This window comes from Acanthochromis polyacanthus, chromosome 17, assembly GCF_021347895.1.
Source record: "Acanthochromis polyacanthus isolate Apoly-LR-REF ecotype Palm Island chromosome 17, KAUST_Apoly_ChrSc, whole genome shotgun sequence".
Classification (NCBI taxonomy): Eukaryota; Metazoa; Chordata; class Actinopteri; family Pomacentridae; genus Acanthochromis; species Acanthochromis polyacanthus.
Genome location: NC_067129.1, coordinates 24,237,806 through 24,251,620, shown reverse-complemented (window position 1 = coordinate 24,251,620; position 13,815 = coordinate 24,237,806). Strand labels below are relative to the sequence as shown.

At 39.8% G+C, this 13,815-nt stretch overlaps 1 protein-coding gene across 1 annotated transcript; it reads left to right on the top strand.

The window, feature by feature from the left end:
- Nucleotides 1-3,037: 3,037 nt before the first annotated feature.
- p2rx5 (purinergic receptor P2X, ligand-gated ion channel, 5) lies at nucleotides 3,038-13,801 on the top strand. The gene is made up of 12 exons (XM_022223259.2): nucleotides 3,038-3,441; nucleotides 4,542-4,692; nucleotides 5,340-5,411; nucleotides 5,517-5,592; nucleotides 6,497-6,581; nucleotides 6,758-6,838; nucleotides 8,551-8,692; nucleotides 11,355-11,488; nucleotides 11,604-11,697; nucleotides 11,787-11,852; nucleotides 12,039-12,127; nucleotides 12,215-13,801. Exons 1-12 carry the CDS (start codon nucleotides 3,311-3,313, stop codon nucleotides 12,483-12,485), a joined length of 1,392 nt encoding a protein of 463 aa, XP_022078951.1. The 5' UTR covers nucleotides 3,038-3,310; the 3' UTR covers nucleotides 12,486-13,801.
- Nucleotides 13,802-13,815: the final 14 nt, after the last annotated feature.

Genomic DNA, 13,815 nt, shown 5'->3' with positions numbered 1-13,815 from the left:
TAGGTGTGCTGTTTGCATGTTGGACATTGTTTTACACAGACACCACCGAAGAAGAAAGGTGCCGAAGTGCTGCACGTTTTGTTTTGTTTTGTTTTTTTAATTGAAACAGGAGTCTGTCCGCATGAATGTCCAATGGGTTAGGAGTTGTCCATGAGTTTGATATCTTCAATCATGTTAAAAAGTTTTACAGCAGTCCGTTTAGAAATCTGCATTTGTGTATGAAAAACTTCCAAAATATTATAATAAAGCAAACCGGAATCGAACCCGTGTCCGAGACCAGCTCTTGTACATGAGTCACCTGCTTAACGTGCTGAGCTATACGGGCATCGGATACCCACTCATCAAAATTATTTAATAAATACCAGCGCACCGGCCCGTCGGTCAAACCGCCGAATAATGTTTACACAAATTTTGGCCCGAAGCCACATCTAATTGCCGGCCCCTGCGAATGCAAAATATAGCGTTGGATTCGCAATGCTTTTACATTAAAAATATAATATACCGATTCAAAATGCCCTACGTAACTCGCTTAAATCAGACCGAGGAGAAACATGACACACGAGGAATATTTGATTAATTAAACGTTCTATTCAGGTGTGATTAAGACTCAGATATGAAAACAAAATCCAACCCGTTTGCAAACAAACAAACACTAACGTTTTTTAATCTCAAATACCCAAATCCTGCAGCAAAAATAAAGGCATCACATTATATGTATGGGACGATGTAATGCAAAATATAGCGTTGGATTCGCAACGCTTTTACATTGAAAATATTCGTTTGAAATACGTTCTGAGTGGTATGAAAAGTCCTCCGCTTTGATTCGCAACGCGTTTACATTAAAAATATTCGTTTGAAATACGTTCTGAGTGGCATGAAAAGTCCTCCGCTTGAAATACATTGGTTTGAATTTCGTTGTGAGCAACACGAAAAACATGAGAAAATCGTGTTGGTGCGCACGTAACCATAGATTAATTTACGTGATAGTTTCACGAATCCTTGTGAGACCGGGTTGTAGGTCGATATACACTCATAGTCATAGCGCCACCTGGCTGCCAGCCTCGCCATGAAACAGGAGGTGTTGTGTAACTAGCCTTTACCTGCTTCAATCTGCCTCCAACTTTATATGTGTGATCATAGTCCGACCCTGATGAGTTCCATATGCTGATATAAACTCTCAGTTGCAGCACCACCAGGTTGACAGCCTTGAACAGCCAGGCCGCTTGGATGCGAGGACCTGACCAACGCTGCTTGCAGCTTTAATTCTTGTTCTTATTCTGATTCAATTCAATCCAATCCAACTTTACTTCTAAAGCACTTTAAAAACCGCAGTCGACCAAAGTGCTGCACACATAAAAAAATAAGATAAATAAGTAAATTATTGGCCTGTAAACAATTGTATAAATACATTTTTGTTAGTTTTGTCTTGTGTGTGTTATGTTTTTCCCAACCTGTTTTGTGGCACTGTGATGTTGAAGTGTTGCTTTCTGTTTTCGAATAAATTATAAGTGCAACTATTCTATAAAAGCTGTAATGTTGAAGTCTTTTTTTAAAAAAGTAGACTCCAGTAGCAAAGAAAGAAAGAAAGAAAGAAAGAAAGAAAGAAAGAAAGAAAGAAAGAAAGAAAGAAAAAGATTCTTTAAAGCAAATAAAATACACTGTGCAGTGTTGTCAGAAGGTGGCGGTAAAGACTATGTTAAATATGGTTGTAATAAACAGAGAACAAGAAGCCAGAAATCAGAAGAAGAAAAAACAAACTTAAGTTTTTACATTTACAAAAGAAAATGGAGAGATCTTCAGGAAATGTTTTCAAACTGGAAAGCTGTAATTATTCTTTTATGTCAGCTGATATTAGACATGTTTCATACTGAAGGTGAAAACAATAAAAGAGGTTAATACACCTCATCAGTCATGTGAGTTTAATGTTCTTTATGTCAAAACTTATTTAAATAATGTTCAATACTGTTCCATCTCTAATCAAGGTCACTAACTCTTTTTTTAAAAGTTAAACCCACCTCAAACAAGCGTGAAACTTTTTTTTTAATTTTTGCAAAATTTTGCTAATATTGCCTTTTCCATGAAATTTTTACTCTGCCAAAGAATGTGGTGGAGTTATATGACCATCAGTATACGTTTGTCTGTTCATCTGTGTGTGACATTACTCGTTTCTGACCTTCCCTGAAAATTTCAGGGAAGGTCAGAAATGACACAACGACCAAGTGATTAGATTTTGGCAGTGATGTGGCTCATAGTCTGGATCCACAGATTTGTTAAAGATTTCTGTATCAATGCGACATAGCGGCACAGCATCACTGTAACTATGAGTACAAGTGAACGCTACATCAGCTGTCTGCTGACGATCACATGATTGTGATCCTACTACAAACCGACCGCTGGAGACTTACCAGGACTTTTCCGGCGGAAATGATACAATTACTGAGCATCCTTGGTGGAGTGCTGTGCTTTCTGAGTGCTTTTCTTGTTTCTATTGCATTACTTGAGAATGAGCATAAAAAAGACAGGATAGAAACAGAGCTAATAAGAACTTGAGGACATTCGTCACAGTGATACAGCAGAGAACTGCCAATCACAACATAGCCACACCCTAATGCATACACTGCTTTATTGTCTATTTTACTCTAATATACCACCACTAAATGACCAAACTGACCAAAATGGTCATCAAGCTGTATTCCAGAGCTCTTTAAAGTAGTGACCAAGACCATAAACACATTAGAAAAATATTTACTGAGGTAGAAAATGAAGTGAGAAGTAGGGTCATTTTCTCATTGGTTTCTATACAATCAGACATCTTTTTGGAGCCAGTTGGAGTCGTCCCCTGCTGACTATTAGAAATGTTGCAGGTTTAAGGGACTGTTGTATCCATCTTTCATGTACAGTCTTTTGTGGCACCCACCCACACACCCCCAGTGCATGGCACTGCATGTAGCCTCAAAATACATTGTTTCATTCCCCAGTGAAAAAATAATTGCAGCTACATTATTTTTAGAGCAGAACATATCAGGAATGATACAGGAGCAGCCCATCAGCTGAAGTCACTGGGGATCTACATCGATTTATCAGATGAGTTTTGTGAGGCTCCCAAAGTGATGTCAGTGAAGTCAATTTGAAATGAAAGCAAACCAGAGTAAGAACTGGCCCTCCACATGTCTGATCATTGGGTAGAAGCTCTGTAGGAGCAGTGCAGCTCTTGTCTCAGTGGGTTTGGCCGCTGCATAACCAGTGAAGCAGCAGTATATATGAGCTGGGAGCTGAAGCCTGTGTCAGTGCTGTGCACGGTGCGGGAGGAATGGCTGGCTGGGGCGGCTTCTTCATTTCTCTCCTCAACTACAAGACGGAGAAATATGTCATTGCCGAAAACAGGAAAATCGGGATTTTATTCCGGCTCTATCAGCTGGCCGTGCTGGGATACTTGATCGGGTAATGTGCTCTGCATGCGTCCTCTGACTTATTTTCCCGAACAGAGAATTAGAAAGTGATTCACAAAGTTAAAAATAGTTGGGCTTGTGGAAGGTTTTGTAGTTTGGTGGTGGTGTTAAAGTGGCAGAGCAGCGTGGAGGGTTTCAGGGCTGTGTTTGGGAAGAGTTTGTGTTGGAGGATTCAGTAATGTCTGCTGAGGACAGGAGGTGTCACCTCTCAGTGTAATGTAACAGATATGATGACAGCTGATCAGAAGACTTGAGTCAACAGGTAAATCCAACACCTGGTTTCAACTTAATGTTGATAAAAGTGAAGTCAAACTATAAGATGAAGGTGTCTGCAGTGCCATTATAGGGTCATATGTGGCTCTGTATGGTCTGCACATATACTGCTTTTATTGTCATGCCACACTGGGGTGGCAGTGAAACTGATATCTTGTTAGATTTTCTTTTTCGGTATCTATTGTAGGTCAGTGTTGTTGATCGCCTTCTTTTATCACTGGCTTAAGCAGGAATGATAGCAATGTACAAGTACTCCATGAGAACTTATACATAGTAAGCTTTAATTATGTATTATTAAGTAACTAGCAATTGTTTTTCTTTAATAAAAATCTGTTCGGGTTGTTACAAATAACCTTTTTTTTTCAATTTTATAATACAGTTTAAACTACACTGAGCTTAGAATAGAACTCCAGCTCTATGAGTGTTTGCATTACCCTCTAAAGGGATTTACTCTTGGTTCTGTTACCAATCCACTTCTTGGCTCCACACCTGTCCAGATCCATATGTGTGTGCTGTAGTTGCATCATATTGCATGCATAAAATATTCTGCAATGTAGTGTAGGACATGAACCTTGCTCCTTACTTGAACTTCCCTCTGGATTAATAGAGTATCTATCTATCTATCTATCTATCTATCTATCTATCTATCTATCTATCTATCTATCTATCTATCTACATCGGCCATCATGCTGGTGAACACAGTGTTTTGTCAACCCTGGGCCACATGGTCCTAAACTAACTGCTCAACATGTGCACCAACCTACAGATGTCAAAAAATTTAATAAATACTATTAAACTAAGTTTGGATGAATGTCTCAGGTGGGTGTTTGTGGTGAAGAAAGGGTACCAGGAGAGAGAAGAAGCCATCCAGACATCGGTCATCACCAAACTTAAAGGTGTCACTCTGACCAACACTTCAGAGACAGGGCCTTACCTGTGGAGCGCTGAGGATTATGTCATACCACCTAATGTGAGTCTATCTATCTATCTATCTATCTATCTATCTATCTATCTATCTATCTATCTATCTCTCTCTCTCTCTCTCTCTCTCTCTCTCTCTCTCTCTCTCTCTCTATCTATCTATCTATCTATCTATCTATCTCTCTCTCTCTCTCTATCTATCTATCGGAACATAACATAACGTATGGCTTCCTTAATGACAGGCCCCACTTCACTGTGCAAAGTTCTCAGGCAAAGAAGCCTGTTCAGCATAAACATTTCCAGATCTGAAACAGAAAAACATATATCTCATGTCAGAGACATGTTTACGTAGGGAAAGAGAAAACGTATGTTTTCCCACAAATTGCTGGTCAGATACTACAACAGACAAAACACATTCCATTCTACTAACCTATTAGGTAACACATCTCAGATCAGATACTACACTGTCTGTCTGTCTGTCTGTCTGTCTGTCTGTCTGTCTGTCTGTCTGGATTGCAGAGGCTCGGCATTGATATCACAGCCCTCCCCAATTAAGCTCCTGTCTGTATTGCCTTATATCATTAGCCTCAGCATCTGTCTCTACAGATTCAACAATATTGAACTTCTCAGGGTGTGTAATTTGTTTAACCTTTTTGCTTCTCGATTTCACTGTCAGGACATAATTTTATTTTGCAGGGCGAGCAGGTGTTCTTCATAGTAACAAATTACATCGAGACCCCCAATCAGAGGCTGGGGTTCTGTGCTGAGGTGGGTACAAAGAGGAGAGGAAACTCATTGGCATTTTGTTTTGTTTTGTTTTTTGGATCCACTGTTTCCATTCTGAAAATTCAGGACTGATTGTATCTCTCACAGAGTTTCAAGGTGCCAAACGGACGATGTCAAAGTGACGATGACTGTGTGGAGGGGGAGAGTGTAACAGCTGGTAATGGTGAGGAACCTTTCATCTTAAATCTGAATAGTGGTCAGGATTTAGCATCAATCAGGTTTACAGATTCATCTATGGAGAGAGATGTTTCATGTTCTATACACTATGTTCTGTATGATGAGACTAATGTGTATTGTGTTTCACAACTGTCGTCATACTGTCTTAAATAGCTTTAAAGCAGTATTTTTCACACTGACCCCATGTCATGGCTCCTGCTTCAAATTTTGCTGCCACAAATGTTACAATTAAAGACCCATACCAGAAAAAACCTAGTTATTTTAACTTGTTAACATGTCCATATAGTGTTTTTATTTACTATATCACAATGAAATAAGCAGTCAACCCCATAGCTTAGCATTTCCACCTTGAAAATGCAGTGTGAAAACACAGATTCAGACTTCCAGGGTTTCATGCATAACAAATCTAAAGAAGCAATCCTGTTAACCTGCAGGGTTGAGCTTTCTGCATTTTTTTCCTTATTCAGAATCAGCTTCAGGGTCGAACCAGAGTCAAACACTAAATCACTCCAAATTAAAATTTGCCATTGTGTAGTGGAGTAGTTGGTGAGCTGGTGTGCTCAGCTGCAGCATTTGACGGACAGAGAGGCAGGAACTTCATAATCTGCACACTGCACAGAACAGTAGTGTTGACTTCTTCTTCTTTGACATCTAAACAATTTTAAAGCATAAGAGATTATTTCCAAAACTTCTGATAATGTAACTTTGATACACAGATGTGAATTTGTTGGGGTTTCATCAATGATCAGAGAGTTACCTGACACATTTGTAGTTGTTTTGTTTTGACACTATTTTTTACTATTAAACTTTTTTCATCATATCCTCCTGTATGTTTTGTTATAGAAAACATTCTCTTTAACCCAGCAAAGAATCTTTCCTTGCTCTGTTAGGAATCAAGACCGGCCTGTGTCTAAACAGCACGGGGACCTGTGAGATTCATGCTTGGTGTCCAGTCGAATACATCAGAAGACCCACGTGAGAATCCTTCCTTCTTGGCAGAACTTTGGAAATTTGCCATTTTGTGCTACTACACTGACACTCACCCTGATCCCTCACACAGACCAAGATATTTCACAGGTTCTATTATTACTAATGCAGCCTGTCAGTTCTATTTGTTTATTTCACATAGCTGCCTGTCCCTTCATTTCCAGAGAGCCCCGACTGAGCGAAGCAGAAAACTTCACCATCTACATCAAGAATTTCATCAGGTTCCCAAAGTTTGAATTCTCCAAGTAAGTACCTGCAAGTGGCTGCTGATTGCTGCAGTGACTGAATGGTTTCAAGGCATCGTGGTGTAGAGTGAGCTGGGGGAAATACATGTTCCAATGGCTGCCTTAAATAGCTTTAGGGTTCAGAGAGCCCTCTATTTATACCAGCCTGTGCATTGCAGTTGGTGAGACAGTGAAACAGTCATCTGAGATGTCCTTGACAGCAGGCCTTGCTCTGGACAGGTGTCAGATCAGACGGGGCTAGCCCAGGGAGCTACTGCCCTCTCTGCTGATTCCTGTTCGAGCTCTGCATCAGCACAGGTGTTGCAAAAGCACAGAAAGAACAAAAAAAGAAAGAAAGAAAGAGAAAGCAGCAGTGAATGGCTGGCCTCTGTGCAGTTTCCTGTTCAAGTGCTCCTGCAGCATCTGAACAGGAAGCAGCAGAGAGGTGAATCGTTCACTGTGGGTTTCTCCTTCATTCATTCTTTCTTGTTCTTTCTGTTCTCATACAACACCTGCGCTGATGCAGAGATTAAACAGGAAGCAGGAGAGAGCTGCTGCCGCTGTAAGCCACTGCCAATTCATCAGTCAGGATCCTAATCTAATTACACTGGCACGTCTCCTATGTTTTCTCTATAGTCTTTATGTGCTTATGCTTAATGGAGATAGATAACACAATCTCTTCCCTTGGGGGTTATTCAAAACAGTTGGCAACACATCTTACAGCGTGACATATCCAGTTACACTCTGTGCCTTGGTGCCATACGGTGTAATTGTATGTAGTGTAATTGAAATGCACATACTGTATATGCTGGAAGTGTGTTGAGAACAACTTGCTATACAGTGGAGTTCAAAAGTCTGAGAATTCAAAATCATGAAAATCTGCAGCATCTTCATGAACACAAATAATTAACATTTAAAAACACATGTGGCATAAATAGTTTACACTCTGCAGTATTTTAGGTCAGCAATCAAATTGAGGTAGATTAACAGCACTGACCAAGTTACCATCTTTGTTAGATTTCCTTGAGCTTTTAGGTAGATTTCATCGAGTCATCAGATAATTGCTCAACTAACTCCAGTAGAACATTCCTCACAAGGTAGCACTATGGCAGTGGGAAAGATAACATCAGAACCAAATGAAAGTGTCAGAAGTCAGATTGTTATTCTGAGCAACAAGCGGCTCCAGTGCAGGTGTCAGACATGTTCCATCCTCTGGTTTGCATCTTTGTGCAGAAAGATTCATACTGCAGCAGGCTGATGCGCCCAAACACAAATCAAAGCTTTGATCTGAAGACCAGTGAAGACATACGAGCGCTGACTGTCATGGTCTTTAGTCACCTGACCTCAGACTCACTAAACATTTCTGAGAAACCCTCATTTGAATCCAACTGTGTATCTGAACAGAGTCCACATATCTGAGCTTCCAGAAGTCATGGTGTTATGTAAGGGATCATAAAAACATTGTACAAGCTGTATAAGTCGAAGCAGTAACTGTGTCTTAAAACCACAAGGTCAAAGCCAATATCAAAGAGTGAGAGAATTCTATGCTTCTTACACTACAGATGTCTCTTTTCTTTGCTGCAACACAAAAAAACTTTTTCTCATTTTGCCCTTGAGTGTTCAGACTTTTCCATGGATAAATTCAAAATGTTATGAAGTTCACTGTGAGAATGGGACTAGTTTCTGTGGTTCCTGGACATTTACTTCACATGTCTGCTGTCTTTACCTCTTAGGTCCAACGTCCTTGAAACCTCTGATGAGAGCTACCTGAAGAGATGCTCCTATGACAAAGAAAACCATCCTTACTGCCCCATCTTCCGCCTTGCAGATCTCGTCAGCAGGACTGGAAATGACTTCCAGGACATGGCTGTTAAGGTACAAAATGTAATAATGTGCCAGTTAAGACTGTGTGTGGGAGTGAGTTCAGTTAAAGGTAAAGGTGACTTGGTTAGTCTCTCTGTGTCTTGAACAGAGGGGTCCACTGCACAGACAACACATATACCTATAGAACAATGAAATAACAAACATCCAGAATAAAAAATAAAGAAGGGCAATAAAAGTGCAATGCATTATCACATGGATTAAGAGCAAAAGGGCAATGTACAAATTCAACATTAAGCATACAAATAATATGGAACAAAATAAACCATTTACAATGTTACACGCATGGTTATCTGGATGACCTTACTGGCTTCCTGTTTTCTGTTCATTCCAGGTAATCTGCTCATCAATGAACTTCACTGACAAAGTGAAGTTCCTGTCTTTCCTTTTCATAATAGATAAACCATCATCTTTATGAATTATGGAAATGTGCTTGTGACTGCAGTAATAATTGAATAATAACTCATGACAATGATTAAAGTAATCATACTTACTGTTTACAATCAGCTGTATTGTAGAGAATCGGAATAAAAGTAGGCCCCAGTATCTAAGTCATCTGTTTGTGATGAAAGATTTCTTGAGAAGACTATGGAGGCTGAGAAACAGCTCTGAAAGTGGAGGAAGACAAACTTCAGTTTATGTTCTGGAAGCAAGAGATTGTCACTCCTCTCTCTTTGTCGCTCCATGCTCTCAGTGCATATCCGATTACAGACTTATGCCATGAAATCAAACTAAACTGACCGATTCACAGAGAGATGGCCTGCTTGCACCACAACCGATTTGTTCCTGTGGTTAGAGGGGAAATCTGTAGTTTGTCAAAATGTGAAGCACAAGCTCAGTATGTCCCTCCCTGTGCATCAGGACAAAATAGTTTGTTAATAAATCAAAAGTTCTGATCTGAACTGGCTGGTTAACAGCAGAGTGGTTTCATGTTAAAGAGAGAAATCATTGTCTAAAATGGAATCCTACATCTTTTACCATATTTTACCTTTTGGCCAGCTGCACTGAAGAGGTAGACAGGAAATAGTGAGTGAAAACCAGGGGTGGGACCTGACAGACACAGAGACATTAGAGTTATGTGTCAGGTGTGGCATGGCTCAGTGGGTAGAGTGGCTGTCTTGTAACTGGAAGGTTGCCGGTTTGATCCTTGGCCTGTCAATCTCATGTCGAAGTGTCCCTGAGCAAGACACCAAACCCCTAATTGCTCCTGGTGGGTTGTGGTTAGCGCCTTGCATGGCAGCTTCCGCCATCAGTGTGTGAATGGGTGAATGTGGCGTATCATGTGAAGTGCTTTGGATAGAAGTGCTATATAAATACAACCATTTAGGTGTTGTAAACTCTCACTTACTAGGGCACTCCACAAGTCTACATCATTCTCTTTCAAATTACAAAAACAGTAGGATAGGAGCAGTATTATTAAACTATAAATTATAACGATTTAGTACCTATAGGGCCTTCATCACAAGCTACAGTCACAAACAAAAGTTTACATACAGTTGTAAAGACCATATTTATCGTGGCAGTCCTGTTTTCAGTGACTCCGAGGACACCTGTTATTCTATAATGGAATCATTGCGCATTTTGGTTCTTTCGTCGATATATTATAGATCTTCTGGAAATATAACAAAGTCTGCTGGTTCAAAAGTTTACATACGGTAATTCAAATATTTGATTAAATGTCCCTTCACCATTCTGGTTGTATCTTTGACCTCTCCTCTTGACAGAATTGGTGCACTTTAACTAAATTAGTTGGCATTTCTCACACAGACTTGTTTCTTTAGCACAGGCCACAAAATTCTTTATGGGGTTTGACGTTTAGATTCGATAAAGCTCATCATGACTGTGCACAAATACAGTCCAAAATGTCTGTTAAAACATTCAGCCATCCAGTTTTTTTCTTTGTCATCTTAAACTATTTCAACAGTTCTGTGTTTTAGGTGCACTGAAACCATCGTACATTCTGTTCAGCTCGATTAAATAGTGATTTTTCCTTCTATTCTTCTTGCAGCGTCCCATTTTTAAAAATGTTTCATTGATTCAACATTATACCAAAAAGTCCCAAAACTGATTTGTGTATGAGTCAGAGGGATTAAATCAGCATTTTAATTTTATTACTTTAACCAAGATGGGATTTAATTTAATCAATTGTTCCTTGTATAAGGATTCAGATGGATAAGTCCTGATACGTCTGCCGCGGTCGACATGTAGTAGGATCGCAATCAATCAGTGATCGTTAGCAAGCAGTTGGCATCGTGTTTGTTTGTTGTCATAGTTACAGTGCTGGTATCTCACAATGATACAGAAGTCTTTAACAAATCCGGGGTTCCATACTATAAGCCGTATCACTGCCAAAATGTAATGAGTTGTTCCTCGTGTAATTTCTGACCTTTCCTGAAAATGTCATCCAAATCTGTTCGTCCGTTTCTGAGTAATGTTGCGAACAGACAGACAGAAAAACAGACCCAGATCGTCACATAACTCTGCCACTTTCCTTGGCAGAGTAAAAAAAATATATAAAGTTTTGATTTTTTGAAGGCATTTTGTAATCCTTGCTTTCATTAAATGCTGTACAATAAATAGACTTATTATTATTATTATTATTATTAGTAGTAGTAGTATTATTAGTATTCGCAAAGTCTGTGTTTGTGTCTGTCAGGGCGGCTCTGTTGGGATTCTGATCGAGTGGAACTGTGACCTGGATAAAGACGCCTCTCAGTGCAATCCACAGTACAGCTTCACCCGTCTGGACAGGAACTTCAACAACTCCATCACATCAGGATACAACTTCAGGTGTGTCCTCTCAGGGATTTACCAAGAACTAAATCAGTCAATCCACTGCCTGCACTCTGCTCTGTCTGGTTGAGTTTCATCTTTTACATATCTATTAAACTCTTTTCACCTCCAGATATGCCCGATACTATAAGGATGAAAATGGTGAAACCTACCGCACCTTGTACAAAGTATATGGGATTCGCTTTGATATAATGATCAATGGCCAGGTACGGCTGCTATATGAGCAGTTTTTTTCTCAGTGAAGTACATGTTTCCCATCATACTCTTGCAGTGAATGTCTTGTCATTGTTTGCAGGCTGGGAAATTCAGTATTGTTCCCACAATAATTGCTATTGGCTCGGGTGTTGCTCTGCTGGGTATAGTAAGTCATTTAATCAAATATTCTGCTGCTGTGTCAGTGATTAGTGTGTAGTTATTAAGACGCCTTAAGTTTTAAAAAAAATGTCATATTACAGTGGCACTAGAGGCTGATGTATGATCATTAGTAACAAAAATATTGATTCTCTGCAGCTTGTGAAAGTCCAGATGACTGTATTCTTTCTTTCAGGGAGCTTTTGCATGTGATATGATTCTACTGTACATGATGAACACGAGCTCCTTCTACAGAGACAAGAAGTTTGAAATCATCAACTTCAAGTATGATCCACTATTTGGGGCTTTTGAATAAATCATTTTCTGAATCTTGCTCATCACCCTGACTCTCTGTCACACCTTGTGTATCAGGAAAGAACGGAACAAAACCAAAGACGGGAAAGCAGGACACCGAGAGAGGAGGTCCAGGAAACCAGGTGCAGAGAAAGAGGCGGCCAACTCCTTAAAGAAGTCAGAAGAAACTGAACTCACTGTGGAGTCTTCTCATAGTGACGAGAACCAGCCGCCTGTGGAGAAACGAGGTCCCACCATTCCACGCAATACAGGACAGCGATACTCTGCCGCTCTGTCTCCCCAGGGTGCAGAGCCGAAGCATCACATCACCTTCTCCTCACACAATTAGGTTTGCAGTCAGAGCAAGACAAACCACCTGCAGTGGCCGCTGCTACGCTGCAGGAGGTGAACCAAAAGTCAGACTGATTCTCACCTGCTGGCATGGTCACTGGCATGAGTGATGTTTGCCCTGACTGAAGACGTGTCGATCCAGGAGAATGTTGTGCACTGTGAGAGTGGGTCGGGACTCTGATGTACGCAGGAGGGTGGCTGGGTGGGCATTCAAAGGTGGGAGATTACAAGAGGTCCATTAGCAATCCAATTCATTCTAGCAGAGTGACAATTGTTATAACAGCAAATAAATAGTGGTAAAATGGCTAAGACATTAAGTGAATTGCTTAATAGTCTCTGTGCCCAATTGATTCAAAAGCTTAATCTGGATCAGAATGATCTGGATTAAATAATCCCATATTTTATTATCCAGGATCAGCTAATCCATTCTGTGGAGGTTATTCACACTGGACTGGAGCACTGTCATCCAGATACAAACTGTTCACGATCATCAAATCTGGTTCACCAGTGCTCTAAAGTGGACTAAATATCACAGTGGAGGTTAGCAGGTGGAACAGGCAGGTCAGCATGGAGTCACTTTAAGTGTTTGAATTTAAAGAGACAGAAAACAGCACAATAAAACATTACATGCATCTCAGTCCATTTTCAGATTCTTTCCAACAGTCACACGCCCCATTAGACATGCTTTAAATCTTTTTTTTTTAAAGATGAAAATGTCCAATAGGTAAGAATGTTTAGAGTTCTTCTTTTTTCTTTTGAATGACCAATTTTAAAAGGTTTGATCCAATCTGACAGCAGAAATATAATCACATTACTTCTGACCTGCTAGGGTCTGGGTGTCGCCTTATGTGATGGAAATTAACTTGTTGAGAAAGCAAAACAAGTAGATGAAGATCAGACTTTAAGTAAGAGATTGAGAGCAGATACATAGTCACATTCGAGTGTGGTGGATGAGAACAGCTACGGAAACTGTCAAACTGACGAAAAGCAAGAAAAACTGGATGTATTTAAACCGTATGTATATATATGTATGTATACCGCTTACCGATATATATATAGAGAGAGATATATATACAGATTATCTGTCTTACGAAAAACAGAAACTAGGTCTACGTGACAGAAGGTTCATCTGCTTTGGGTTTGGTTTTGTGGTTAGAAAAATGTAGCTGCAGTAACTGAGAGCAAAGGGACGTGATGGGTGCTGAAATGCATTTTCCAGTCACATTTTGCAAAAACAAAGGATTTTTTTTTTATGTTTCCAAAATCTATACTTACAGCTGTTGATTTCAGTAAATGTCCATTTTTAGTAATTAATTATGTCTCTCAGT